The following is a 27,897-nucleotide window of genomic DNA, read 5'->3' on the forward strand; positions in this document are numbered from 1 at the left end:
AGACAAAGACACAAACCAGTTAGGATTACTCTACTCAACAATCTGGGATACATCTTCAACATTCAACTTGTGCCCAGCCTCAGAGTGTATTTTCTCCTGTAGTCTAGTTGATGATACATTGATACTGGCCCTAGTCATCACGAATGCAGCATCGTTGGACAGTATTCTGTAGTTAGTTAACCAGTGAACCTGGTCGTCAAACTTGTGTATCTAGTTATTGTTTAGTCAAAGTCACTGAGGTGGAATGGTCTTTGGGCCAATAAATACCAATATGCTATGACAGACTCTAAATGTAGGTTCAATCTGAAGTTCAAACACTTATAGAATTCTATTTCAAAAGGATAAAACAGAATTCTATTTTTATAAAGTGTGTGAACTGATATGCCTTCAGATTGAACCTACATTTAGAGTTTGTCATAGAATAATGGTATTTATTGGACTCGATTATGTCCCCACTGGCCACTGACAAGACTGAGCACTTGTTTTCAAGCCAAAATGTGGCTATTATACAGATATGAGAATTACACAATCATAAATTGATTGTATACATTGCACGGACGGATTCAATACCTAAATATATATGTATAGGGCACCGTAGCCCTCTTAAGAGCAGTTTGGCTCTACACGTGTGCCCCGTTTAAGGCGACAGCAACACAAACAGCCTCGTATCCTTTTGACCGCGAGTTACCTTTCCTCTTCTGAAAGCGGCTGCATTGGCTGCCACTATAAAAGCTTGGAGGAGAAAAAAGGCAGAACCAGAGACACAGAGCAGCGAAGACAATAACGGTCGTGAAAAAGCGAATAAAAAACCCGTACATTTTACCTTTTCCATTTCAAGGAATTACAATTGATGAACATTGAAGAATTGGAATTTCGCAGCATTAGGGAAAAAGGTCGGTTGTTTCTATTTGTTCGTTTTTGTTGTTTCTTTGTTAAGTTGCTCAGTGGGTGATATGCATTGTGTCCTGCAACATCCCAAAGGAACTGTTTTATTTGATATTTACAGAACGGATGTACATGGTTGCGCCTGTTTGATTCAGTTTGTAAATCTTTTCAAAACAAAAGCGCATCTTAGCCTCGGCGCCTGTATAGTACGCGACGTCGTTCACAACAATCAACACATGATTTCTAGTGTTTATCCTCCATCAAATGTATTGAATAACTTAGATGCATTTATGAGGTTTTGGTCGGATGGGTAAGATGACAAAGTGTGGGTAGTGTATGTTATGTCCTTTATCGCATATTGTATTGTGCTTGATGAATACAGTGTTTGGGCTACATCATCTGCTGCTGTTTATTGTATGGAAGAGTCTGCGCTACGCTGAATGACCGAGAGTAACCCCTTCCTCTTGAAACAATGAAACATCCAGCATGAAGTTCTGAAATGATTTCGATAGTTATATTGCATTGATATGGTTGACATTCCATTACAATGAAAGAATGCAACGTCTTAGTTTGTGAAATTATGTTTGTATTGTTTTAATAGGTGCAGGCTTGATGTTAAAGGTAGCAGATGTTTGCCAAAAAGGATTAGCAATTATGTTTTATTGTCGGTCCATCGTTGACCATAGTGGTTGTCATATTGTTATTCATTGTTTTTTTGGGTTTTTTTCATAGCCTGTTTCATCAAAGCGTTGATTAATTTTGTTCTTGGTCTTTGTAAGATGTTCGTATTCTGAATGTTTTGAGACCGTAGTTGAAAAAATAACAGGCTAAGCTTCTATTGGGGGAAAAAAAGATGAGCATGACATGGATCTGGAACGAGTGAAAAAGGCAATACCACATTAAAACACTAGAGGAGCCCGCAGCAATTCAGGCAACCGCATTGATTCATTTGGAGGGAGGCTGTTGTTTACAATTTGTACTGTAGTGGTTCGTTATGTTATGCGATGAAGCTGATGGAAAAACAACGTAAAAACCTTAAATGTAACCAACATACGATATTTTCATTTGAAAATCTGCTTTATTACGCTGAGACCTGAGGTAGACTATCATTCAAATTTTGCCCCATTTATCTTTTGAACGTGTCTCGTAATGAATAAGCAATCCATCCACCCACACGGAATAGGCTACACATCACTGATGAAATAGTTACCTGCGTAGTCTGTTGGTCCTTCATTCGTCTCATACAGTTTTGACTTGAGAAAAGGCACTACAATTGTTTGAGAGCGTGTTGCATCACCGTAGCTTTACATTTTAGCAGATGCTCTTATCCAGAGCGATTTACAGTAGAGAATGCATACATTTTCATACTTTCTTTGTTGTTGCATTCTGGTCCCCCCATGGGAATCGAACCCACAACGCTGACGTTCCATGTGCCATGCTCTACCAACTGAGCCACACGGGACCCATCTGTGTCATAAAAACTTTGTTGCATCTGGAAGTATTTAACAATACAGCTGTTTGTATAAATAGATAGGAACAGCATTTACCTTTTGCTATTTGAGTGATTGCTAATTTCTGCGTTGCAATAGCTGGATTGAATTGAAATGTCATGAGGACATCTGGTACTTTAGATATTAAAGTCTATATATTTTTTTTGCAATTGTGTGGGTGGCACACCTTCACTTGCCAAGTATCCAGTGACTGTTTGTAGATCCAAAAGTCCCAGTGTGTTTTTTTTGTAACAGACACGGAATCTCCCAATCCTGGAAACTGCTCTGATTGGTTAATACAGTCCAGTATCCATTGGAGATCTGATGGTTATATTTGGTTAGACTTTGACCTATGAGTGGCGTGGTGTCCAGTGGACTCAAACAGCCTTCTTCTCTGGTCTCACTGTGCTGTGTGTCTGCAGATGAGGAGCTCAAGAGTTGTAGGAAAGGTCCCTGAGTCTCACTGTGTTGTCACTGTGCTCTGCAGTTGGGAGCTGGACGGCTGTAGGATAGGTCCCTGAGGCGAGATGGCCGTCTCTACTCAACTGGGCTTACTGCTGTGGAAGAACTTCACCTACAGACGGAGACAGACAGTAAGTAGCTACTACAAAATAAAAGTCCACCAACCCCACGTAGATTCTGTGAGATAAGGGGAGCATGTCAAGGAAAGTTGCCTGGGAAAAGTGGAAAAAATAAGGTTTATTGGCTACGAGGTTTGGTAGCTATACAATGGGTTACTATTGTCGTTTGTGCGGCCAATTCACACAGAAAGAATAGCATTGTCTATGTATTGGTAAAAAGAGTGAGATTGTAAAAAAATAACACTTGAATGAACTTGATCCATTGACTCATTGAGGATGTTCAGACCGTAGAGGACGTCAACGTGGCAGAGACTCAAGGTAGGGATGGTGACTCGTAGCGCGGAGGAGTCTTAAGTGCTCTCTCATGTGCACGTTTCCCGGCAATAGGGTTTGGATTCTGGAACATTTTAAACAACACCGTCGCCTTGTCTTATCATGTCATCCAACTGTTAAACCTCGAAATCTCTCAGAAGAATCTAACAACCAGATACATTTATAGAACATATCCCCGGCCTCCGTTTGACCAATCATCCTTCCATCTCCCATCCCCCATCCCGATGCTCTGTGAGTCTGGGGCTGGGAGGACAGCAGCTGTTGTGAACATATGTCCACCCAACCAACACCTCTCCCTTCCCACTCCCAGTCCTAGCTAGGATAAAGATTATAATATATTTGCCAACAACAGCTGATAAACCCCTTAATGGCTGCCTGACACCCCAATAAGGGTTTGTGGAATGACCCACTTCCGTTGTAAAGCTGGACCAGTCCATTCTAAAGTGGATCCTAGATTTTAAAATAATATTTTTGTAATTGATGAAATGTCTCATTTAGAATCAAAATGACCCATCCAACACAGTCAAGAAATTGGTAACCTGGATTGTAGACTAAAGTACACAAAGAAAGCTTAGAGGTGGGTTGTCTACTCTAGGACAGTGGTTCCCAACCCTTTTCAGTTATTGTACCACCAAGAACATTTTGCTCTGCCCGGAGTACCCCTGAAGTACCCCCTCATGAGAATTTTACCAGTAGGCCTATGGTCTCATAAGTCTTCTCATGTACCTCTCCTAGTACCCCTGGTTGGGAACCACTGCTCTAAGACACTGAAACATTCAGTATTTTTTTGCGTCAAATTGTTTTTACATCCATGGCCACCCTACTTTGCAAACAATTTCAGGTTCAAAGATTCCTCCTTATCTGTCGTTTTGCCCCGAATAAACTCCACATGATTGTATGATTGAAGTCTCCAAATGGGTTGTTCTGTAGGGAGACCAGAAATCCTTACTATGGCATAGGTTTCACTGTTTGAATGCTGTTTGTCCTGACTGAGTTTATCAGCCTCTCATCGACCGTCTGAACTTCCCTTTCAGCTCCAGCTAGTTATCGAGATAATATGGCCGCTCTTCATCTTCTTCATCCTCATATCTGTGAGGATGCATTACCCGCCCTACGAGCAACATGAGTGTAAGTAGCCCACACATACACAGAGTGCCTGAATTCACAGTGTACTAGCCTGTGAAAGACGGTTTTCTGTCTTATGTAAATTTGAAGGACAATAAAGCTTTTAGAATTTGAATTGAGCTCAAATCGACTCAAATCTAGCCTTGTCTATTCGCACAGTTATAATGAGGCAATTCAAGAATAATGTTAGTGTCTCGACTGGGTAAGCAGGAACGTACTAGAGGCCTCATGACATTTGGTCCGAATACTGTTTCCCGTAATCATTTATTCCCATTTCCCGTTCTTTGTAGTCAGATGAGTCAGAGATCACAAGATGGAGGACAACAGGATTCCAGACAGTTGTCCTCTATATCATCAGCCACTATTGTTTATTGAGTCCAAGACTCATTGGAAAGCAAAGCAATAAATCAAATCAAAATCAAATCAAATTTATTTATATAGCCCTTCGTATATCAACTGAAATCTCAAAGTGCTGTACAGAAACCCAGCCTAAAACCCCAAACAGCAAGCAATGCATGTGAAAGAAGCACGGGGGCTAGGAAAAACTCCCTAGGAAAAACTCCTTAGAAAGGCCAAAAACCTAGGAAGAAACCTAGAGAGGAACCAGGCTATGAGGGGTGGCCAGTCCTCTTCTGGCTGTGCCGGGTGGATATTATAACAGAACATGGTCAAGATGTTAAAATGTTCATAAATGACCAGCATGGTCAAATAATAATAATCAGAGTAGTTGTCGAGGGTGCAACAAGCACGTCCGGTGAACAGGTCAGGGTTCCGTAGCCGCAGGCAGAACAGTTGAAACTGGAGCAGACAAAAGATACTTCAGAGAAATTTTTAAAGGACATTACTGTTCGTATCAGAGACAGATAGTCACAACAGAACAGTGGAAGGCAGGAGATTCCAACAAGAAATGTGTCTCAATGGATTTAGTTCTTCTAGAATCTAGAACAATGGATAAGGGAACAAAAATTGTGGACTGAGTGAACATGTGGAAATGTTCAATAGGCCTCCTGGAAAGGAATCAAAAAAAAATATTGTCCAAGAAATGTCAATGCAGAGAAGAGTATGTAAATGGCCTTACCTGCCATTACTCATCCCAAGCCAATGTCCTCCCTCTATACTGTTTTCTTAAAAACATCCCACTCAGTTGGTCAATATCCCACTCAGTTGGTCAATATTTGATATATTGACCCGCTGGCCTTTTAAACTACGGTAGTACACAATAACAGCTCTGGGAACAGTTTGTTACTTACACAGGTAAGATATTCTCAATGTTGAGGTACTTCAGTTAAGTGTAATTCTATTTCCTTTGCATTCCACTTTGTGAAAGATCCATTGATCGTTGATTAAGTCAGTCAAGAAAAGCCTTTTTCCTGGAATGACCGGTGTACAACATTTTCCTGTTGGATCTTGGCAAACTCACATTGAATAACGTTGTCAAAGAATGTTAATGAGAACATGATAATAATTCTTAGAAAACGTCAACTCCGACAAACCTGTTGATGACATTTTAAAGGTGTTTTGACAAAGTGAGAAGCTAAAGTGGAATTGTTTATTTCTGTAAAATCAGAGAGTGAAATGAAATTGAATTATTGCAAAATTCACCTGAAAGCAATAATAAATTCATCTCCATTAAATTAACTTCCTGAATTCAAATGTATACCAGTAAGACTCCAACAACACTGGACTGTGTAGTATGTTTGTTTACATCAATACAGTATGGATGTCAGTAGAAGGATGTATAGCTACTATACTTTCTATTGCCCTCCTTATCTCTATCTTGTCAATACAGGTCTCCAGTAAAGATCTTGGTTGCATCTCCATTGGCATCCTATTCCCTTTATAGTGCAGTACTTTTGACCAGGGTCCATAGGGAATAGGGTGCTATTTGGGATGTACCTACTGTATTTCACCAGGTCAGAAGGCTATACCTTTGCCCTCATACGTAATACAGATATACACTGAGTGTACAAAACATTAGGAACACCTGCCTAATATTGAGTTGCACCCCCTTTAAATTCATTGGGCATGGACTCTGCAAGGTGTCGAAAGTGTTCCACAGGGATGCTGGCCCAAGTTGACTCCAATGCTTCCCAGAGTTGTGTCAAGTTGGCCGGATGTCCTTTTGGTGGTGGATCATTCTTGATACACATTCTTGTTGAACGTGAAAATCCCAGCAGCGTTGCAGTTCTTGACACACTCAAACCAGTACGCCTGGTGCCTACCATATCCCGTTCGAAGACACTTAAATATTTTGTCTTGCCCATTCACCCTCTGAATGGCACACATACACAATCCATGTCTCAATTGTCTCAAGGCTTAAAAATAATTCTTTAACCTGTCTCCTTCCCTTCATCTACACTGATTTTACATGGATTCAACAAGTGACATCAATAAGGGATCATAGCTTTCATCTGGATTCACCTGGGCAGTCTATGTCATGGAAAAAGCAGGTGTTCAAAATGTTTTGTACACTCAGTGTAGGTTGGATAGCAGGCCAGTAGGTTAGACTTTTAAACTCTGTGTATGATACCTTAACTGTGGAAGGTGAAAGGACAATTCAAGTGTCACTACAATGGCACTGCTTTAAAAAATCCAGCAGGCTTGTCAGACACACACACACACACACACACACAAACATTGACACAAAGTAAAGTGTGAATACTTCTATGATATCTTGTTTTGCAGAATGTGCACGTCACCATTTTGTTGACGGTCATTCTTGTCACTAGTCAACTCGGCCGTAGATAGTAATACTTGATTTCACCCACTCAACTCAACAGCATTGACCTCAGGACTGGGTCACACTGTATAGCCCCAGTCTAGTTGATTGCTTCACAATCTGCCGGGCTTCACAGCTAACTACTGTACAGTAGCAGATAACAGTTTACTGACAACCTCTTCTGACTCGTCACTGAAAGTGAATGCTGATCCAAAGGTCACATGAGTCATGTGGTTCACCGAGGCAATTATTCACCAGACCCCCCCCCCCCACACCACGGGGGGTCTGACTGTCGTCTATGGTACGGAGTTTGAGGTTGCGGACAATGACGATCTCTCTTGGTCTCCGTCCCAGATGGCCCCCTATTCCCTACATAGTGCACTGCTTTTGACCAGAGCACCTGCGGAATAGGGGGCCATTTGGGATGCAGGCTTGGTCTCGCTGTTAGATAACACAGTTCTCATGCTAAACAAGATGTCCGCCTGGCTGTCCTTTCGATCTTCTGAATTTGAGCCAAGCTGAAATGGAGTTTCACTCAGTCCTCCTTGCTCTGCCATTGTGAAATGTTGGGTGACTGACTAAAGTACCACAATTACCCAACCTAATCATTTGACTTCAGTGGCCATCTGGGCAGTTACATAGGGAGATATTGTGACATAGAGTGGTGTCGATCATTGAACTTTTCTATCCCCCCCACCCCCTCCCCCCTCCAGGCCATTTCCCTAACAAGGCCATGCCCTCGGCGGGCACCTTGCCCTGGGTACAAGGGATCATCTGTAACGCCAACAACCCTTGCTTCCGCCACCCCACACCAGGAGAGACCCCAGGGCTGGTGGGCAACTTCAACGATTCTATGTGAGTTCATCCCGGACAAACTGACCCTTTAACATTGGCTGATTTGATAGAATGATTTCATTAGTCATGTCTATGACAAACAACCAAGTAAACGATGTAAGCTAAGACATTAAAACATTGAAATAATGGACCATGCCACAAGGAGCATTGTTCCTCCTTTCCGACCCTCAACCCCAGAGGATCAGCATGTGTGTTTCACCACCGTTGTTCCTCACATCGTCTAATCGTCTCTCTATGAAACACAGAATCTCCCGTCTGTTCATCGATGCCAAGAAGATCCTCCTCTACAGCCAGAATGACAAGAGCTTCGAGGGCTACAAAGTTCTGGTGCGGGCTCTGAGGAAACTACAGAGCAACACGGCAGGTAGGACAGATCACATTACATAGACCCTGAGCTACAGACTTAAAGATGCATCCCACTGGGCCAAAAACGGGTTGAATCAACTTTGTTTCCATGTCATTTCCACAAAGTAAATGCAATGCGATGACATTGAATCAATGTGGAAAACTGATTGGATTTGCAAAAAGTCATCAACATACGGGAATTTCGTCTTTTTTCTTTTGTTGATTTCACATTGAATTCTCGCTAGTTGACAACTTAACCAAATGTAAATGAAAACTAGATGTTGAAATGACATCTTTGCCCAGTGGGATGTACATGGATAAACTTTTTTATTGATGCACCGTCCATATATTTACGCTGATTTATATTTTTGTACGTATTGTTTAAAGTGCTGCATGACATCACATTTTATGTATGTTTCTGCTTGTACATTGATGTTACTGAATCTGATCCTAAGCCTGTACCCACCTGCACACATAGGCCCTGAGCCATAGACGTATTGCACGCATACTGATCTGAGTTTGGTTAGCCTGGTTTTTCAGTAGGTAGGTATGATCACCTATCTGTACATGCCTTATAGCTATAGACGTAGGACACACATTGTACACTTGAAGCACATAGCACTGAACTTGAGACTTGTTTGATGGTTTCAGTCCTCGTTTTCCTGGGGCCATACGGCGCAGAGAGTTCAGAGCAAATGGCATGCTTAGATTTTAATGGCCTCCATGAAAACCCAAATTCCTAATGTGAAGAAAAGCAGATTACTGGGGACCATACAGCTCCTAATCAAAATGGGGCCTTTTGGCTCATAATGGAGGGCAATGGGTGCAGGTTGGCAGCATAGAAATAGAATTACTAGAATGGGTGTTCTCATTCCAGTCAATGTCCTATGATTCAGTGTACCCATGAGTGATCCAGTCAAAAAACGTGGTGGTCTGAGGGGCTTTGTTAGCCTGGTCCCAGATCTGCTGGGAGTTGGCTTGATGGCACAAACAAATATGGGACCAGGCTTTGTCCCTTCTAGTAATTGGATTTCTATGGTTGGCATAGCACTGGTGTAATCAGTCCATGCCAGTCCTGGGGTGGGGAGGTTGCTGCTAGGCCAACGGGGGGGGGGGGGGGGGCAGCGCCCATGTCCTGTCCTGTTCTATCTCTTTAAATGGCAGGAAGACCTCCCTGGACCCACCCATCACAACAGGATACAGATTTAAACTAAGTGGCCCTTTAATGTTTTGACTGCTGTCTCTGTGTCTGTGTCTGAACTGGACCAACCCTGGGCTTGGAATGTGTCTACATCCTGTTTGAGGATCATTATGTGCTCTAGTCTCCCCTCACGTTACTGTCCATCTCATTTTAGATGGTGAATAACTAATCGTATTAACAGCATGATAAAACTGAATACCATTTGAAAAGAAACTCCTGCACACTGCTCCACAGATTTAATGGGTACTGTATGTCCGCTTTTGGCTCTTGCTGAGCGGCCATTTTCAGAGTGGAAGGTACATGGGGATGTCATGACCTTGGCCCAGGAAGAGGGGGAAAGGTCTTCGAGGATATTAGGTTGATGATAGTATCTTTCCCTTGCATGAGTCTTGAGGTGTCCCAGTCCCCACGCCCCTACATATCTGCCATACATATTATTACCTACCCACCGGGCAGAACGCGTTGAATGAACGTTGTACCAATGTCATATTTCAACGTACAACTGACATTGACTATTAATTGACATTTTTTGGGTTGAATTGGCTTATTATGTCATATCAACTGCCGGATGAGCCTCATGGCACATCATCAAGGTTAACGCTCACGCCGCCGTTAAACCATCAAGCTGACGCATTTCAAAGACAACACATGTCATTCGTTATTACATAAAGGAGCATAAATGAACTGCGTCTGTGGTAACCGTACTGTCACGATTCTATATATCGAACCAAAGAGTAGTTCAGAGACTAACACAGGCCTACCACGAAAAGATGAATCGCTTCTAAACAGAGCTCACTGACCCCACTTTGGTCTGGGTAGACAAAAGGTGTGAAAAAGTATTTCACATTTCCACTCCAACATGCATTTATCGTCTATCTACTCTCGCAGTATAACTTCCCACCTTCCTTCCAGAGGACTCGAGCACAGTTAAGATATTACCTGAGATATTCCGGTCACGAAGACCGTGTCAACACTATTGCGTAACAGCTCCTTCCAGCATAATTATGTTGCAGGCAAATTAAAGCGAGCCACGTGAACAGTCTGGCCAAACGTGGAGAAAGGTGTCGGTGTTAAAAAGACCAGTGTTTTAATATCAAGACTTGAAAAGCAACCAGTGTTAAAATCGGTTACGTCGGTGTTTAAAAGGAGTCTAGGAGCAGATCACAGCTCTGCATTGACCCTCTATAAAATCCTTCCCCTATATAAAGCCTTACAGTGAAGTGCCGTTATGTCAAAGGGGGGGAAGTTCATGTTGCTGTTAGAATTAGTGCCTCGTGTCACGACAGAAGCACTTTAATCTTATTCATGAAACATATCCACTTCTCTCTAATCTCACGAAATGCAGACTTTTCTCTTCTCTCGCTGTATGTTTTACATGCTACACATCGATATGCTGCTGCTTGCACTTCTCTTTTCGGGTTTGTTAACAAAGACTAGCTTCAATGTAATGGGTTGATGTGTCAGCCAGACTGACTGACCGGTTTCCTAGGTGGGCCGTTTGTTCTTTCAAAGGTCGCTAAACTATTCTCTTCACACTGACGCGCGGATGCACGCACAATTCTCCTTCTCAAAGAGGTCTGGCTTGCCTAGTGTCGGTCGGTCAAGTTCCAGATCAGTCAGACTCTCATTTCCCGTTTTGGTTCTGTTGGCAGCTTCCTTCTCTCAGGTTATTAGACTCAGTCAGTCAGGACAGTCATCTTCTGTGTCCCAAATGGCATCCTATTCCCGATATAGTGCAGTACGTTTGTTCCACGTCTTCTATCAACCTGAAATTATCTGTAGCCAACTGTCTTTTGTCATTCTTGGCAAAGGCAGCCACTTTGTTTGTCTGATTGTAGGTTGTTTGTTGAGTCAGTGAGGTTTGGGAACAGGTGAATCATCAGTCTCCTCAGGTGTATCAAGTATTACTCACCAGAAGCCAGGGCAAGTAGTGACAAGCCTGGATGCCAGTCTGCCTCGTATTGTCGTAGCCTACTTGTTGTTGTTTTGGTAGGTCAGAGACACAGCATAGTCACCACCTAAGCCAAGTGCAGGGCTATCCCTCTTTCTTGTATGGCGGTACTCTCACTCAGTAGTTAGGAGCCAAGTGCAGACAGACAGTACCTTTAGGGGCTATCCCTCTGGTCTTTCATGGCAGTACACTCACTCAGTACTGTTGTTAAGGCACATCTCCAGTCTCTTGTTTCCTGAAGTCAGGATGATTAGAGCTCATGACCACTCCTTGGTTATTTGCTCTGGGGTCGTCTCTATGCTGTGGGGACGTCTCTTCAACACACACCACGTCCCCCCTGACCTGCTCCCAGGAGCCTCTGGGGCAGCTAAGTGTTTCCTGTCTAGATCGTGTTACCAGTCGAGTTTTACCTGGAACCCAAAAGGGTTCTCCTACAGGGACAGACAAAGTTGTAGGTATAAGTTTTCTTCAAAGAGTATAGGGTTAGGGTTCTGACCAGGAAAAACTCCTTGGTCCTAGTTATGGGTGAAACTACCTTCTAGTAACCCTCCCCCTCCCTCCAAGGGGTAATGTTCCTACTTTACCATGTATCCGGCAGCTACTCTTGTCACTGTGCTAACTAACGCAGCACAAACACAGAGACGCTAATGTTTAGGTAAGGAGATTTCCAATTCAAGCTGGGCAGGGAGGGACGGGACAGAGTGAAAAGTGAGGAGCCCAGAACTCGAGCCCAGTATTTGGGCCAAAGTGGAACGCCCTAGAGTAACCCCGGCTGGAGTGCGAAGCAGCAGAGTGCTGAGCTGACTTCAACTGGTTTTTAAGCGGAGATGACTTCTCTGGAATGTTCTGACCCAGTGAGCACAATAGCCCTCAGAGCAGGGTAAACTGGGTCCATGACATCTCTCCCCTCACTGTATCACTCCATTCTGTCCATGCCATGATATTAGTATAATATTTCTACTATACCATATTAATGAGGACTTTACAGTTTTCACCCAAAGAACACTGTGTATTTGGAGTTTCCCCAGACTATCATTTCTTTATTCAAGACTATGAGTTTCGATGCTAAATCACAGTTGCATCCATAAAAACACATTTCTGTCTTTTGAAATAGATCTGTTTCTAATTATGTAGCACGGTGTGCCTAGTCAGTCTGTTGAATGTGCATTCCATCCTCCCATTCCAGGTTTCAAGCTGAAGGACTTTCTCCGCGATAAGGAGACCTTGTCGTCGTTCCTGCATCGCAACGCCTCCCTATCCCATCATGCCGTCCAGCAGATTGTAGAGGCTGACCTCAACCTAGAGAAGGTAAACGTATTCACTGCGTGAAGAGAAAAGAGAAGGCTTCTACTTCTGTTTGTCACCACATCGAGTACTTTTTTAAAGGCAGTCATACATGCCATGACCTTGGTTTGCTGGTATCTGACACGCTGTAACTATATATATATATATACACCGTGAGACGGCTACACTTGCAACGCCCTGTAATGAAATCATAAGGGGGGTGGTGTTGCGGAGAGAACCAAGTCTGTGGCTCATATCATCCTCTTTCTCAGGGAAAATAATTCAGCTCAGTTTCAGCAGAATTCATCGCTGTCTGTAGTTGGAGGGCAGTAGTCACATGATTTAGCTCCGCCCTCCGTCTCTCCTCCATCTTCTGTCTGCCTCACAGTGAGCATGTGCAGAGAGGGGCTCACTCACCCGCGGTGGATCTATTAACCGTACCCCCCCCCCACCACCCACCCCTGGGGATGTTTTATAACCCATCAGCCCCCTCTCTCTCTCTGGCCTTTTTCCACAGATAGTCCGGGAAGGTCCTACAGTACATTGTAGAAATGTTCAGGGGATTTTAGTCCGGCTTTCTGTTGAGATACATTTCTTCTTCTGATATGAAGAAGAAAAAAAATCATCAAGGAAATCAATTTGCGTAAGGGATATTTGGTATGGTAAAGGATTTGGCAGTATTATCCACACAAAAAAAACTGTGTAGCCTTTAATACCCATAGGTACCTAGTAGTGCAGTTACCTAACAGTTTGTCCCTGGTTCAAAAGTAACCTGTGATGCTGAGGGTCAAGGTCATTAAGGGAGTCAACTCATTACTCCTCCACTCTACTCTACAGTTACACAGAAAGAATGTCCTGAAGCTGTCTCAGCCAGGCTATCATCTAGTTCATCCCAGCTTGGATGTGGTAATACAGGACACATTGTTATTCACCGCAGCAGCTTCCCTCTGCCTCCCTCCCTTCCTCTGCCTCCCTCCCTCAGTCAGCCAGTCTGGACACATGTGCACTGTATACGCCTCAGACCGGTGGGACCTTCGAGCTATGCCTCCCTAAGTGGAAAAAACAAGTCTCTCCCATGCATGACTGAAAAGCTGCACAGTGCACGTTTTTCATATGTTTAGTTGTTGACCATGTTGTGAGATAGCTATGACCATGTGGAAATGTAGAATTATGAAATTAGATTTTTTTTTATGGGTCATTCCACAAGCAAATACCTTCCTGGAATAGAATTTAAAAAAATTGGGTTTCCAGAGTAGTTCTGATAGGTTACAAATAACATTCCCCAAACATCTTTGTTTGTGTTGAGTCATAGGAACATTTGGTAATGCCTCTGGAGCACGTTTTGGTTTTTGCCCAAGTGCTACACAGCTGATTCAAATAATCAAAGCTTGATGATGAGTTCATTATTTGAATCAGCTGTGTAGTGCTAAGGAAAAAAATGAAACGTGTCACCAGGACTGAGTTTTGGGAAACGCTGCCCTAGAGGCAGTAGTGCTGCCCTAGAGGCAGTAGTACTGCCAGCAGAGATATGACAACAGCTTTCCTGTGATGATATATGATTCAAAAGATATTTGCAAAATCAATCCCGACTAGGCATTCATTGTGAAAGTTGTTACAGTTAAAACACGAAATCACAATTCTCACCGACATCCCCGCAACACTTTTTTTTTTTTTTTCTCGACTGCGAGAACTTTATCCCTGAAATATAATTTCATGTTTTCTACCAGGTCCTGATTGGAGGTTTCGGCGTCCATCTTAGAGACATGTGTAACACCACTTCTCTGGAGGAGTTTGTGACCATCTCCGACAAGAATGTGTCACGGCTCACTCAAGACATCATCTGCAAGGCCTCCCCTGATTGGCTGAACAAGGCCCAGGACCACTTCCTGTCCAACCTGGACTTCCTAAAACCCATACGGGTAAGAAACACTTAAAATACTAACACTTTTTTAAACTTATCACTGAACACTTTAACACTGGGGGCTTTAACACTGAACACTTTAACACTGGGGGCTTTAACACTGAACACTTTAACACTGGGGGCATTTAACAGGGAATACTTTAACACTGGGGGCTTTAAAAGTGAATACTTTAACACTGGGGGCTTTAACACTGGGGGCTTTAACACGGAACACTTTAACACTGGGGGCTTTAACAGTGAACGCCTAATAACACAATTCCATAGGCCTAGCAAATCTTCATTTGTTCAATGAATGTATTATTACACTATTGGTCAGTCAGACAAACTGAATAGGCTTTTCCCTTTGCACTCACTTTCACACAAAACACACTTTATGGCGGGATAATTTAGCCTGCTGACACCAAGCCTTCTTTCTTCTGATAAAGAGAACATCATGTTCCCTGACATGATTACCATTTAGGGTCAGGAATGATCAATCCATATTTCTGTACAAGAAATCCTGTTCCTGTCACAAAACATTAGCTTGACAATGAATGCGTCCCTTGTCTCTTTCTCGTAATGGGAGTTGGAGAGGCCGTGAACCCTGTTGTGGCAGATGTCTGAATATAGACTTTACACACACACACACACACACACACACACACACACACACACACACACACACACACACACACACTCACACACACACACACACACACACACACACACACACACACACACACACACACACACACACACACACACACACACACACACACAAAGAAAAATACAATGTGTTAATTTCAATAATAATAGGACTTCGTGAGTAGAATCACTGTACACGTCAGATAACCATCACACTTGGATGCAAGTAGAGGAGTGATCCATTTTAGCTGACACAGTTTCGTTAGCTAAGTCAGAACTCTCAGTCCGGTGTTGGGACAGGCTTTTGGAAAGGCGCCAAAAGTGTACAGAACAGTCTGCCAATGAAAACGCTGTCGCAATGGTCAACTAACACGGGAGAAAATGTTGTAAAATATTTGTTGAAATATCATACTGCTGAATCAGCCGTCATTTCAAACCGTGTTATGGTGATACTATTTGTTCTGAAAAAGACCAATAGGTTTCCCTCCCTAACAAAATAGATCAGGGATATTAGACTCGGTTTGAATAAATACCCCCTGTTCTGAATACAGTATGAAGTAACCGACTGCTCTTGAGTACTGATATAGGCCCTGATCCAATATCCACATCATACAACTACACATAAAATGAAGCCTTGCATTAGGCTGGCGTTCTAAGTGGTACACTAATATGGACAATGGAACGCAGTAATATTGGACCTATAAGGAAAGCTGACCCCAGACCTGTACTCATTGGCTATGGTGCGTTTGAAATGGCACTCTTTTCCCTATGTAGTGCAATATGTAAGGAATAAGGTTCCATTTCAGATGCACCTTAGCCACTAACTACAGGTCTGGGGTCAGCTGTGAGAGTGCAGCAGCTCACATATCAGCGGCCCTCTTGTGACTGTCAATAACAGGTGAGGTTGAACAGGAACCCCTCTCGGAAGTGTCCCTGGAGAGTGTTTGTTCTCATGTCTTTTATCCCCCCTCCCCCTCTCTCCCCTTTCTCCCTCATCATCCTCACCCACAACAGAAGGACGTGAAGTCCGACCCTGAGGTCGTCCAGAAGGTATCCTCGGCAACCGACGGTCTGCTAGAGAGCTTGGGAGCGCTGGCTGTAGAGGTAGGTGCTGTCTGTCAGGCACACACACACACACACACACGTATGTTTCGACGTACATTTCTGGGTCTGCATCTGCATCTGCCTTATCAGTGAACTCATTTGAATGTAGGCCGAAAACAACCACTAAGATAGCCATGAGTTGTAGTAGTGGTCTGACAGAAACAGGTCCTCCCACTACACATCTCTGGACCGCAATATGCAAACAAAACCCATCTGTCCCCTCAATAATAAACAAGCTGGCTTGGTGCTCTGGCCCTCACAAAGTGGCCACCTCAAATGGCTGTAACCCTGCAATTCTGTACACAAGGTTAGTCTTTCACAACAAATCGACTGTTTAGTGTCAGCAGTCCAGTTGGTAGCAGTCCAGGTCAGAACGTGGCCAAACTGCAACGCTATCCCTCCGTGGCATCTGCACTGTCAACATAGCTAACTGCCCCCAACATATCAGACCCAGTTCTGGAGTAACCAAATCTGTGCTAGCTACAATAGAAATGTCCACTATGGGGCCTTCCGAGTGGCGCAGCGGTCTAAGGCACTACATCGCAGTGCTTGAGGCGTCACTACAGATCCGGGTTCAATCACGGGCTGTGTCGCAGCTGGGCCGCGCCTGGGAAACCCATGAGGCGACGCACAATTTGCCCAGCGTCGTCCGGGTTAGGGGAGGGTTTGGCCGGCCAGGATTTGTTTGTCCCATCGCACTCTAGCGACTCCTTGTGGCGGGCCGGGCGCAGTGCACGCTGACACGGTCGCCAGTTGCACGTGTTTCCTCCGACTTATTGATGCGGCTTGGCTGGGTCGTGTTTCGGAGGACGCACGGCTCTCGACCTTTGCCTCTCCAGAGTCCGTACGGGAGTTGCAGCGATGGGACAAGACTAACTACCAATTGGAGAGAAAAAGGGGTAAAAAGTACAAAGACATAAAAGTACAAAACTAAAAGGAATGTCCAATACAGTACATGGCTGGGGACAGTACATGGCTAAGAGACTTAGCAGGATGTACTAGGGGAAAAGACTACAATAGATCACCTTGTCACGAGACTCTCAGCTCCCTGTCCCCCCCTTCTCAATCTCTCCTCCTTCCACCTCCCTCCTTTCCCCCTCTCTCCCTACCACCTCCCCTCTCACCAGCCACAGTACTGCTGAGTTGGCGGAACATAAGGAAGCCGTCAGCTGTGGGAAAGAGAGGTCGTTCCCACTGATGTGTTTAGCATACACTCTCTGGCAGAACTGTATGTCCCTGTATATCCATCTGGCATACTGTATTTGTCATCAGAGGAAATCCATGGACAAAGATAAGTCCCTTAAACGAATGATGGAATGATCCCCTCCCTACTCAACAAGTCAAACAAGCAGCAATGTTACAAGGCAAGAGAAGCTACCGGTATGAATGTCTCAAAAATAGAAAAATACACTTTTTCCACCGTTATTTAACCTCAACCACAGCTTTTTGCCGTTAGCTGCTTTTGTTCCCTGGTGTGAGAGGGAAGAAGCTTAGTTAGCCTCGTAGCTAACTGAGCTGCCTTGGCTCGGAGACATAACCTCTAGTAACCTCTCTTCAGGCTGGAGGCACGAGGTGTTGGAACAGACGCAGCCTTCCTCAAATGACTCGGCTTGTTTGCATGCTATATGTCTGGCCCGCGGGGCGTGAGGCAGAGAGACAGGCACAGACAGAACGCGAGAGAGAGAGGCCTTTCTCTGTCACCGTTCTCACTGTATACGGAGAGCTCTACTTGAGGTGGAGAGGAGAAAAAACCTTCCTCCCATCTCTTCCTCTCGTCCTCCCACTGGCTGCCCTGTTCTATCTTTGTGTGTTTTTGGAGCCGAGGAAGCATGTGACTTGCTGAGGCGGCTCCCGAAATCAGCTGCAACCACAGAACACAGAGCGGAAGGCGGATCTCGGAGCTTGCTGGAATTTCTTTATCTTTGTTATGAGAAACTTGACTGTAAATGATCCCGGCATTCTAAATGATTACACCATTCTAAACGATGGCAACATTCTAAATGATGGCAACATTCTAAATGATGGCAACATTCTAAATGATTACACCATTCTAAATGATTACACCATTCTAAATGATTACACCATTCTAAACGATGGCAACATTCTAAATGATTACACCATTCTATACGATGACAACATTCTAAATGATTACACCATTCTAAACGATGGCAACATTCTAAATGATTACACCATTCTATACGATGGCAACATTCTAAATGATTACACCATTCTAAACGATGGCAACATTCTAAATGATTACACCATTCTAAACAATGGCAACATTCTAAATGATTACACCATTCTAAACGATTACACCATTCTAAACGATGGCAACATTCTAAACGATGGCAACATTCTAAACGATGGCAACATTCTATACGATGGCACCATTCTAAATGATTGCAATATTCTAAACGATGGCAACATTCTATACGATGGCACCATTCTAAATGATTGCAATATTCTAAACGATGGCAACATTCTAAATGATCACACCATTCTAAATGATTACACCATTCTAAATGATTACACCATTCTAAACGATGGCAACATTCTAAATGCTAAGAATGTGTTGTCATCTTTGTCAAAAAGGGCAGCTCTAGGAAAACTACGGTTGTTATTTAAAGGGTCAGTGTCAATGAAGATATGTTACGTGTCGGAGGGTCTCAAGTCGTCTCCTTGTGGAAGAAAACTACTAGAACTGAGCAACAATATCAAGTCTGTTTCATTTCATCACGTATCACAAGATATTATGCAACAAGGTTAGATAATAAAACCAATGTATATTTATAGTTCCAGAAAGATGCTGAGTTGGGATATAATTACTGACCGACCTATTCTATTCTCCGTCTCAAATGACAAAAGACCTTGTTATGCATAGGTGCGTTAATTTTAGCTCCGTCCAACGCCTTCAAAGTGTTTTTCTAAGATAACCAGCCACTTGTGCGGTGAGTCCATTGTGGCTCCTTTCTTAGGTTACTCTCGGCCATTTTTCTTTCTCTCCATTGTGCAAACACTGATACACGCGCACACACGCACAGGGCCTGTCTCACTCTCGAGCACACAGGTCGGCCTGGTTTTCGTAACGTCACTTTCACACCTAAAGACCCAGATTAGCTAAAATAGACTCAATAAAAAGGGGACCATCACGCTCTCCCAGAAGTTTGGTTGGTGCATAAAACCTGGGAATTCGGATAAGCAAAAAGGTGTGATGGGTCCACACAACAACAACAACAAGTTAAACTCTCATAGAAGTTGTTCAGGGTTTTGTTAGGGTCTTAAATGTTTGTGGATTGTCAGCATTTCTGACCTAGAGTGCACAGTGAACCCATTGCTATTGTAATTTATTACCGGACACAGAATTCTCACAAGTAGTGAGGACTTGAGGAGAATAAGGATTTGAGTATTTAACTTTTTTTTAAATCCTTTATTGCACAATAGACCACACAAGCCACATGTTTTCAACGTTTTCAGGCTCCCGTGCAATTTGAGTGAGTGTGACAAGAACAGTTGATATATTTGTCCCAGGCTGTTAGGCAGGCAGTTAGGACAAGTGTTTTTCACCTCAAGTCTAACAAGGTTTGTTTCCCAAATGGCACCCTATTCCCTATATAGTGCACTACTTTTGACCAGGTCCCATAGCAGCCAAAGACTCCTACCTGGAATAGCTTTCATTAACTCTCTGAACTCACACAGTACATCAGTTCTAGAACATGTCTGAGTGTTGGTGTAAACATGTCTCAACATGTCTTCGGCACATGGTGTAATCATGTGTTGACTTGACACATTACTGTACTCTGAAAATACTTTCATTTACGCATACACAAAACACAATACACAAGCACAAGAGTAAAAATTCAAATAAAATCGGTACCAGACAAATACATCAAATAAAAAAAAAACCTCAATAATAGGATTCATAGGATGTATTCTATAGTGTCTTAAACGTACACGTTCCACTCCTCTTCCCCCAGCTGGCCAGTATGAAGAGTTGGAAGGAGATGCGTAACGAGATCCATTACCTGACGGTCAACGCCACAGGCTCCCCCAGCCACATGTACCAGGCCGTGTCCCGTATCGTCTGTGGCCACCCCGAGGGCGGCGGACTGAAGATCAAGTCCCTCAACTGGTACGAGGACAACAACTACAAGGCCCTGTTCGGTAACCACGGCGGCAACGGCAGCGACAACGAACCCGTGTCCGCCTACGACAACACCTCGAGTGAGTTCTTGGTCAACTCCCTGATCTGAACTTGTACATGAATGAATCGTTTTTACTGATATCAAACGTGGATCAATTTGTTAGTAATTTTATAGTAAAAAAAAGGGAGTCTCCACGCACTTCAATCAGATGCAAATTCAGTTTGTAATTTTTGGTAAAACTTTTAACAGTTTGGGGGGGGGTACAGGATGTATGGACACCAGTGTATTCCTCCCTGGTGTTATAACAGCGATAGCCACAGTAACCCTCTTCAAAGTGTATAGGCCACGGAATACTCTGCCTACGGTGGTGTGATACTAACCTGTGTCCGTCTGTCCTCCGCCCCTCAGCTCCGTACTGTAACAGCATGATGAGGAGTCTAGAAGCTAGCCCCATCTCCAGGATGATCTGGAGGGCCCTGAAGCCTCTCCTCATGGGAAAGATCCTGTACACCCCCGACACTCCCGCCACACAGAGGATCATACACGAGGTGAGAGACTCTAACGGAAGGAACACCAAAGGAACCTACATATTAATGTTTCTCCGCTAACTCGGCATCGAGGCCAGGCAGCCATTTTAACCATCTCTTTCCGTTCTCTCTCGCTCTCTCTCCGTTCTCTCTCGCTCTCTCTCCGTTCTCTCTCGCTCTCTCTCTCTCTCCTATAACTCTCTCTCTATCTTTCTCCTATAACTCTCTCTCTATCGCTCTCCTATAACTCTCTGATCTCTCTCCCTCTTTCTCTCCTATCTCTCTCTTTCTCTCCAATCCCCCCCCCCCCGCCCCTCCCCAGATGAACAAGACGTTCCAGGAGCTTGGTATCCTGAGGGACCTGGGTGGGATGTGGGAGGAGATGAGGCCTAAAGTCTGGACCTTCATGGAGAGCAGTGAGGAGATGGACCTGGTTCGGGTGAGTTTCTACTCTCTCATCTGATCTCATGGTATTTACAGTTGTACCTACAGTATACAGTAGCTATATCAATAGTATGTGGCACTGTAGAAGAACACAGAAAACAGGAAACAAGATAGGGTTCCACGCATAGGTTTGGCGTCGATAGGGTTTGAGGCTGCTAATGTTATCATGGTTCCTATTAGCCTTAAAGAAGGCTGTTGGGGAAGATCTTTTACATTGACGTTTGAGTCATTTAGCAGACGGTCTTATCCACAGCCACTTACAGTTAGTGCATTCATCTTAAGATAGCTAGGTAGAACAACCACATATCTCAGTCATAGTAAGTACATTTTCCCTCAATAAAGTAGCTATCAGCAAAGTCAGAGCTAGGAAGGTGGGGAAAGTATATGAAGTGAAAGAACCCCCAGACAGTCCAAGCAATACATCATTTGCTGTGTGGTTTATTATTATTTATTGACAAGATGTTGTTAAAGATTTCAATCACCGTAACTAACGTGTGGTCTATGGTGTCCCTAACGGGAAAAAATATTACAGTCAGAGTGCAGTATAACTGCAGTATGCTGCAAATACTGCATCCAAAATGAAAAGAAATGTTTACTGCAGTAATTTTTGCAGTGCAGTATATTCTGCAATTACTGTGTCCAAAATACCACAGCCGACTGCAGTTACTGCACTTTTACTGCAGTTTCAAAACTGTAATCTTTTTTCGTAAGGGGTTAGAAAAGAGGGGACAGTGTTTTCAGTGTACACACAGCAGGTTTACCGTTTTGAGTATCTGACATGCAGTTGAAAGGAAAGGGACAAACAACGATGAAATGACATTATTTGATTCATGTTAATTTAAGGTAACCGTAGGTGATAGGATCCATTTCTTACAGAGGTAGCCACCTAACATGGCTCCACCTCATGCTGTGAGAAAGGCCATGGTCCTACCAGTGATGCGTCTCACCGGTCCCATACTGCCACACAGTGGTCGAAAATATATGACAAAAATGAACTCCCAGAGGCATTTTCTCCATAGCAATTCATTTTGTGGTATTTTTAGTGGCTTCCAGCTAATGTGGCTGTTAACCACCATGGCTTGTAATTGACTTATCATTACATAATGCTTTGTGGTGTGAGTGCTATTGATAGGAGTCCCCTGATAATAGATACAGGCTAATGGATAGGATGGATGAACGATTTGAAGGAAACCAAAAAACAAACCGTCAAAATGTACAGTTCAGACCATTTATTGTCTTTGAACTGGTGGAAATGCTTATGAGAGAGCTCCACACTACACAAACAACTACAGGCAACCAACACGGCGTCTATATCTGAATCTATATCCGTCTGTTACCTTATCCCCTGTTTAGACGCTGCTTCAGAACAACGCCAGCGCCCGCTTCTTCAACGACCGTCTGGCTGGCACCGAGTGGAAGGCGGAGGACGTGTCCCGCTTCCTGACCAAGGCTGCGGAGGACAAACGTCCCGCCGGCTCGGCCTACACCTGGAGAGAGGTGTTCAACGAGACCGACGACGCTATCAAGACCATCTCCCGCTTTATGGAGGTGCGTGTGTGCAGCCGTTCTCAAGGACAGTTATACGCTTAGATGACACTAATAAGCGAATTGCATACCGTAGGTGGAATTGGCCCCCATTCTATAGTCTACACTCCGATCTAATTCCGTCAGCTCAGTTCAAGGTAAAGGACGTAAGATACCGAATAAGCCCGTGGTTGGTTTCTGTTAGGTTTCCCGTGAACATCACATTTACCGTGCCTTTGTAAATCAAATCAATTCGATACAGTTTAAGACTTTGGGTCAGTTTGTCAGTGTCTTACGTAAACCTGCTTTCTGTAGCTAATTGCTGATCCATTTTAATGGCCCCAATGAAAGGGTGACTGTTGTTGCCATGCCAGGTTAAACGCTATTAGACCACCGAATGATTTTCCATTCCAGATAATTATTCATGACACATACTGTGCGGGTTGAAAATAGTTTAGCGTGTCCAAATAGGCCTTGGCTTGGTGACGCTGTTCCCAAAAAGCTGGAGGCCAAAACCTTTAAGAGTCATGCTGATAGCTTATGCGTTTTGCAAGGGTATTCGTGGCTCCTATAACACAATCATGATATACGGTATTAGTGCAGCTTATTACTTTAACACATTTCCTCCTGCAACGCTGTACGCTGAGAGTCGGGATGCAAGTTCAGGGAGTGAATACACTTAATAAATAAATGAACAAAACAAAAAAACATGAACAGCGCACCGACATGAAACAGAAACAATGACGACTGGGGGAAGCAACCAAAAGGGAGTGACATATAAAGGGAAGGTAATCAAGGAGGTGATGGAGTCCAGGTGAGTGTCATGATGCGCAGAACGCTGGTGACAGGAGTGCGCCGTAACTAGCAGCCTGGTGACCTAGAAGCCGGAGAGGGAGCACACGTGACACTTCCTTGGAAATAAGGCCAATGGCCATTTAAATATGCTTTTCAATGTGCATTTGTCAAAATGAGAAACTCATTCAAAATTGTAATTTATTTGTACAAGTTATTTGAAATCAAGTGAGTAGTTATTAGCCTGAAAACACTTCTCGTATCCCTCCACAGTGTGTTAAAAGCCTGACAACTCTTCTCGTAATCCTCCACAGTGTGTGAACCTGGATAAACTAGAGCCAGTGGCCAATGAGGAAAGACTGGTCAACAAATCCATGGGTCTCCTAGACAATCAGAAGTTCTGGGCTGGGATAGTGTTCCCGGACATCGCCCGTAGCAACAGTTCTGACCTGCCGGGTAACGTCAACTACAAGATCCGCATGGACATCGACAACGTGGAGCGCACCAACAAGATCAAGGACGGGTAAGATCCATTTCATAAGAATGTTTCCTACGACAACTCTGGCTGGCCAAATCAAATTGGCTTGCAGGTTGTATTTGGCCCGTGGGCCGCCGGTTGCCAACCCCTGCTGTAGACTTCGAATGTATTTTATGCTTTTAGTTATTCTAGTAAGTGAAAGAGTCCAGTATGTTGTAATAAGGTATTAGAAGCCAAGCGTGAACATAGAGTGTATAAACATGTCTTCCTAACTTTCTACCCTTGTCTCTCTGTAGTTACTGGGACCCTGGTCCCCGGGCCGACCCCTTTGAGGACCTGCGCTACATCTGGGGTGGTTTCTCCTACCTGCAGGACGTTATAGAACAGGGCATCGTCAGGGCGGTGACGGGCAGCAAGGAGAAGACTGGAGTCTACATCCAACAGATGCCTTACCCCTGCTACGTAGATGATATGTAAGTAGCGCTGCGGAGACTCGGAGACACGCTGCTGTACTATAGCCAGTATAGTGTATATGTGAATAACACAATATCATATCATGTTGTAGCATAGCACAGCACAGCATAGCATAACTCAGCACAGAATAGTACAGCACAGCATAGCATAACTCAGCACAGAATAGCACAGCACAGCATAGCAGAGCACACAAGACAGCAAAGCTCTTTTTTTTCCCCCTCTCAGGGAGTCATGCTGAAAAGTAGACATTTTTGAGCATAGAGATAAGGCTACAAGCTCCGGTTAGTTGTTAACACCGCCTGCGAAAGTACGCTGTATCTTTAATCGTTTTCAGCGTTTCCTGATTTCTCCGTGCTCCCTCCTCTCCAGGTTCCTGCGGGTGATGAGTCGCTCCATGCCCCTCTTCATGACCCTGGCCTGGATGTACTCTGTGGCCCTCATCATCAAGGGCGTGGTCTATGAGAAGGAGGCGCGGCTCAAAGAGACCATGAGGATCATGGGATTGGACAACGGCATCCTGTGGCTCAGCTGGTTCATCAGCAGCCTCATCCCCCTGCTCATCTCCGCCTCGCTGCTGGTGGTCATACTCAAGGTGTGTGTGGAAGCAGGCACACACACACGCACAGAACGCACAGAACCCTTACACAATCACATGCACCCACAATTCACCATGTTTCATAATCTCATCCATCTCCTCTGGCCCAATCAGATGGGGAACCTGCTTCCCTACAGCGACCCTTGCGTGGTCTTCCTGTTCCTGGCTTCCTTTGCTGTGGTAACCATCATGCAGTGCTTCCTCATCAGTACCATCTTCTCCCGTGCCAACCTGGCGGCGGCCTGCGGAGGAATCATCTACTTCACCCTCTACCTGCCCTATGTCCTCTGTGTGGCCTGGCAGGACTACGTGGGCTTCGGGGCTAAAGTCATTGTGGTGAGTTCAGATCGCTAATACACTCTTTTGTTGTCGTGGTAACGTTGGAATGGGCTTGTAGTGGAGATGGGTTTGGGAAACCCTCTCACGTGATGACGAGTTACCTTGCCCGAGACCTGAAGACTGTTTTGAATTTACTTTGTCACTTTTTTGTTTGTTCTTTGTCATAAACATAATCCTCTTTTCTATCTTGTGTTCTATTCTCCCGTCTTTCTCCAGAGCCTGTTGTCCCCGGTGGCGTTTGGGTTCGGCTGTGAGTACTTTGCCCTGTTTGAGGAGCAGGGAGTGGGAATCCAGTGGTCCAACCTGTTGTCCAGCCCCTTGGAGGAGGACAGCTACTCCCTCACCACCTCCATCTGTCTCATGCTGTTTGACTCCTTCCTCTACGGGGTCATGACCTGGTACATCGAGGCTGTCTTCCCTGGTAAGCAGCAGCCAGAGGAAGCCATGCCGTTTGATGAACCTGTATTGTTTTTGAATGTGTTCCCAAGCATACCTACACATATTTTCTTATGTCTACCAACGGTATTAGGCAAATAAAATAGACCAGAAAAGAAATGTCATATTATAAAACGTCATATTATATTGTACATAAAGGAGTGTGTATTTGTACACGTCATGTATGATGCCTGGTATTCCCCTTTAGGCCAGTATGGGATCCCCAGACCCTGGTACTTCCCCTTCACCAAGTCCTACTGGTGTGGAGAGAAACAAGGGAAGAATATACAAGAAAGAAAGGAAGGAAACGCAGAAGGTAGATTTAAAAAAGAAAATCTGCTTACGCCTCTTTTTTTAGAAATGGATTTAACACTTTTCTTTTTTTTATTGGGCGATTTTGATTTGAGATGTATCAGATGCTAATTTTGTCTTGTTTCGTCCTCAGCTGTGTGCATCGAAGAGGAGCCGTCTCACATCGAGCCTGGTGTTTACATCAAGAACCTAGTGAAAGTATATAGCCATGGCAACAAGCTGGCTGTAGACGGGTTGACCCTGGGTTTCTACGAGGGGCAGATCACCTCCTTCCTGGGGCACAACGGAGCCGGCAAGACCACCACCATGTAAGGCCTAGGATCAAAGAGCTTAATCTTGAGGGGCGTTTTCTTTAAAACCTGCATCCAATCCCCTCGATCCCTTACATAACTAGACCAATCATATGCTTCAATGTGCCACGGTTCACAGAGCTTTGGCAGGACGGCTTATGGGGTTTATATACCTTTTATCAATCGAGACCTTTTAAACAGCTGAAATGAATTTGTGTGTAAGGGCAATCTTTTGCTTGGATCGTTCTTAACGTCGGGACAGATACAATTAAAACATTTGGACACGTTGAAAATACAACAGTCCGATGCAATATGTGTCCATAGGAAATGTGTGAAACTAAACTGTGTTGAGTTAAATGGTGTTAATTGACAGGTACGGTTGTGTGTTCTGATAGGTCCATCCTGACGGGTCTGTTCCCGCCCACCTCTGGCACCGCCTACATCCTGGGCAAGGACATCCGCTCGGAGCTCAGCGCCATCCGACAGAACCTGGGCGTCTGCCCTCAGCACAACGTTCTCTTCAGCATGTAAGTCATCGCTACTGTACTATGACTCTAACACATACTCCCTGGGGTTGACAGTTTTAGTACTTTACTCGTTCAATTATAACAAAATGACTAGCAGTCCTAACTCCAGTTAATTCGCATAATACAATTGTAGCTGTTTATGACTGACTGTATCTGTTTCTTGCCCTCGTATCTTCATCCTTTTCCTCCTCTTCCTCCTCCTCTGCCCCAGGCTGACGGTGGAGGAGCACATCTGGTTCTATGCCCGTCTGAAGGGTCTGTCTGAGGAGAAGGTGAAGGCTGAGATGGAGCAGATCGTCAACGACATTGGCCTGCCTCACAAACGCCAGTGTCGTAGCAACACGCTGTCCGGTAAGTGGTTCTCCTTCCTGTCGATATAACAACTATATCAGCTGTTGTTAAAAATAGTAGTATTGCTGAGAATAATTGAAGCTGATCGACCCTGTTTGTTTTGGTCTCAGGGGGCATGCAGAGGAAACTGTCAGTGGCGTTGGCGTTCGTTGGAGGGTCAAAGGTCGTGATCCTGGATGAACCCACTGCTGGAGTCGACCCTTACGCACGCCGGGGCATTTGGGACCTGCTTCTGAAGTATCGTGCAGG

The 27,897-nt window shown here is 44.3% G+C and overlaps 1 protein-coding gene across 5 annotated transcripts in view; it reads left to right on the top strand.

The window, feature by feature from the left end:
* Positions 1–746: 746 nt before the first annotated feature.
* The window catches only part of LOC115191837 (ATP-binding cassette sub-family A member 1), a 40,912-nt gene continuing 13,761 nt past the window's right edge, over positions 747–27,897 (top strand). For 4 of the 5 annotated variants that reach the window (XM_029749792.1, XM_029749794.1, XM_029749795.1 and 1 more), the window contains exons 1-21: positions 2,754–2,968; positions 4,324–4,417; positions 7,847–7,988; positions 8,234–8,352; positions 12,672–12,793; positions 14,497–14,688; positions 16,329–16,418; positions 20,393–20,639; positions 20,969–21,108; positions 21,410–21,526; positions 22,885–23,079; positions 24,162–24,370; positions 24,622–24,798; positions 25,169–25,391; positions 25,509–25,730; positions 25,950–26,154; positions 26,377–26,484; positions 26,614–26,788; positions 27,166–27,297; positions 27,509–27,648; positions 27,759–27,896. In XM_029749792.1, coding sequence (XP_029605652.1) covers positions 2,903–2,968; positions 4,324–4,417; positions 7,847–7,988; positions 8,234–8,352; positions 12,672–12,793; positions 14,497–14,688; positions 16,329–16,418; positions 20,393–20,639; positions 20,969–21,108; positions 21,410–21,526; positions 22,885–23,079; positions 24,162–24,370; positions 24,622–24,798; positions 25,169–25,391; positions 25,509–25,730; positions 25,950–26,154; positions 26,377–26,484; positions 26,614–26,788; positions 27,166–27,297; positions 27,509–27,648; positions 27,759–27,896 — 3,253 coding nt within the window. In that variant the 5' untranslated portion in view covers positions 2,754–2,902. Of the gene's footprint in view, positions 894–2,753; positions 2,969–4,323; positions 4,418–7,846; positions 7,989–8,233; positions 8,353–12,671; positions 12,794–14,496; positions 14,689–16,328; positions 16,419–20,392; positions 20,640–20,968; positions 21,109–21,409; positions 21,527–22,884; positions 23,080–24,161; positions 24,371–24,621; positions 24,799–25,168; positions 25,392–25,508; positions 25,731–25,949; positions 26,155–26,376; positions 26,485–26,613; positions 26,789–27,165; positions 27,298–27,508; positions 27,649–27,758; position 27,897 lie in introns of those variants that run through there. The other variant, XM_029749793.1, reaches the window with a different exon arrangement.

The sequence above is a fragment of the Salmo trutta genome, chromosome 4 (assembly GCF_901001165.1).
Source record: "Salmo trutta chromosome 4, fSalTru1.1, whole genome shotgun sequence".
In the NCBI taxonomy this organism is placed as follows: Eukaryota; Metazoa; Chordata; class Actinopteri; order Salmoniformes; family Salmonidae; genus Salmo; species Salmo trutta.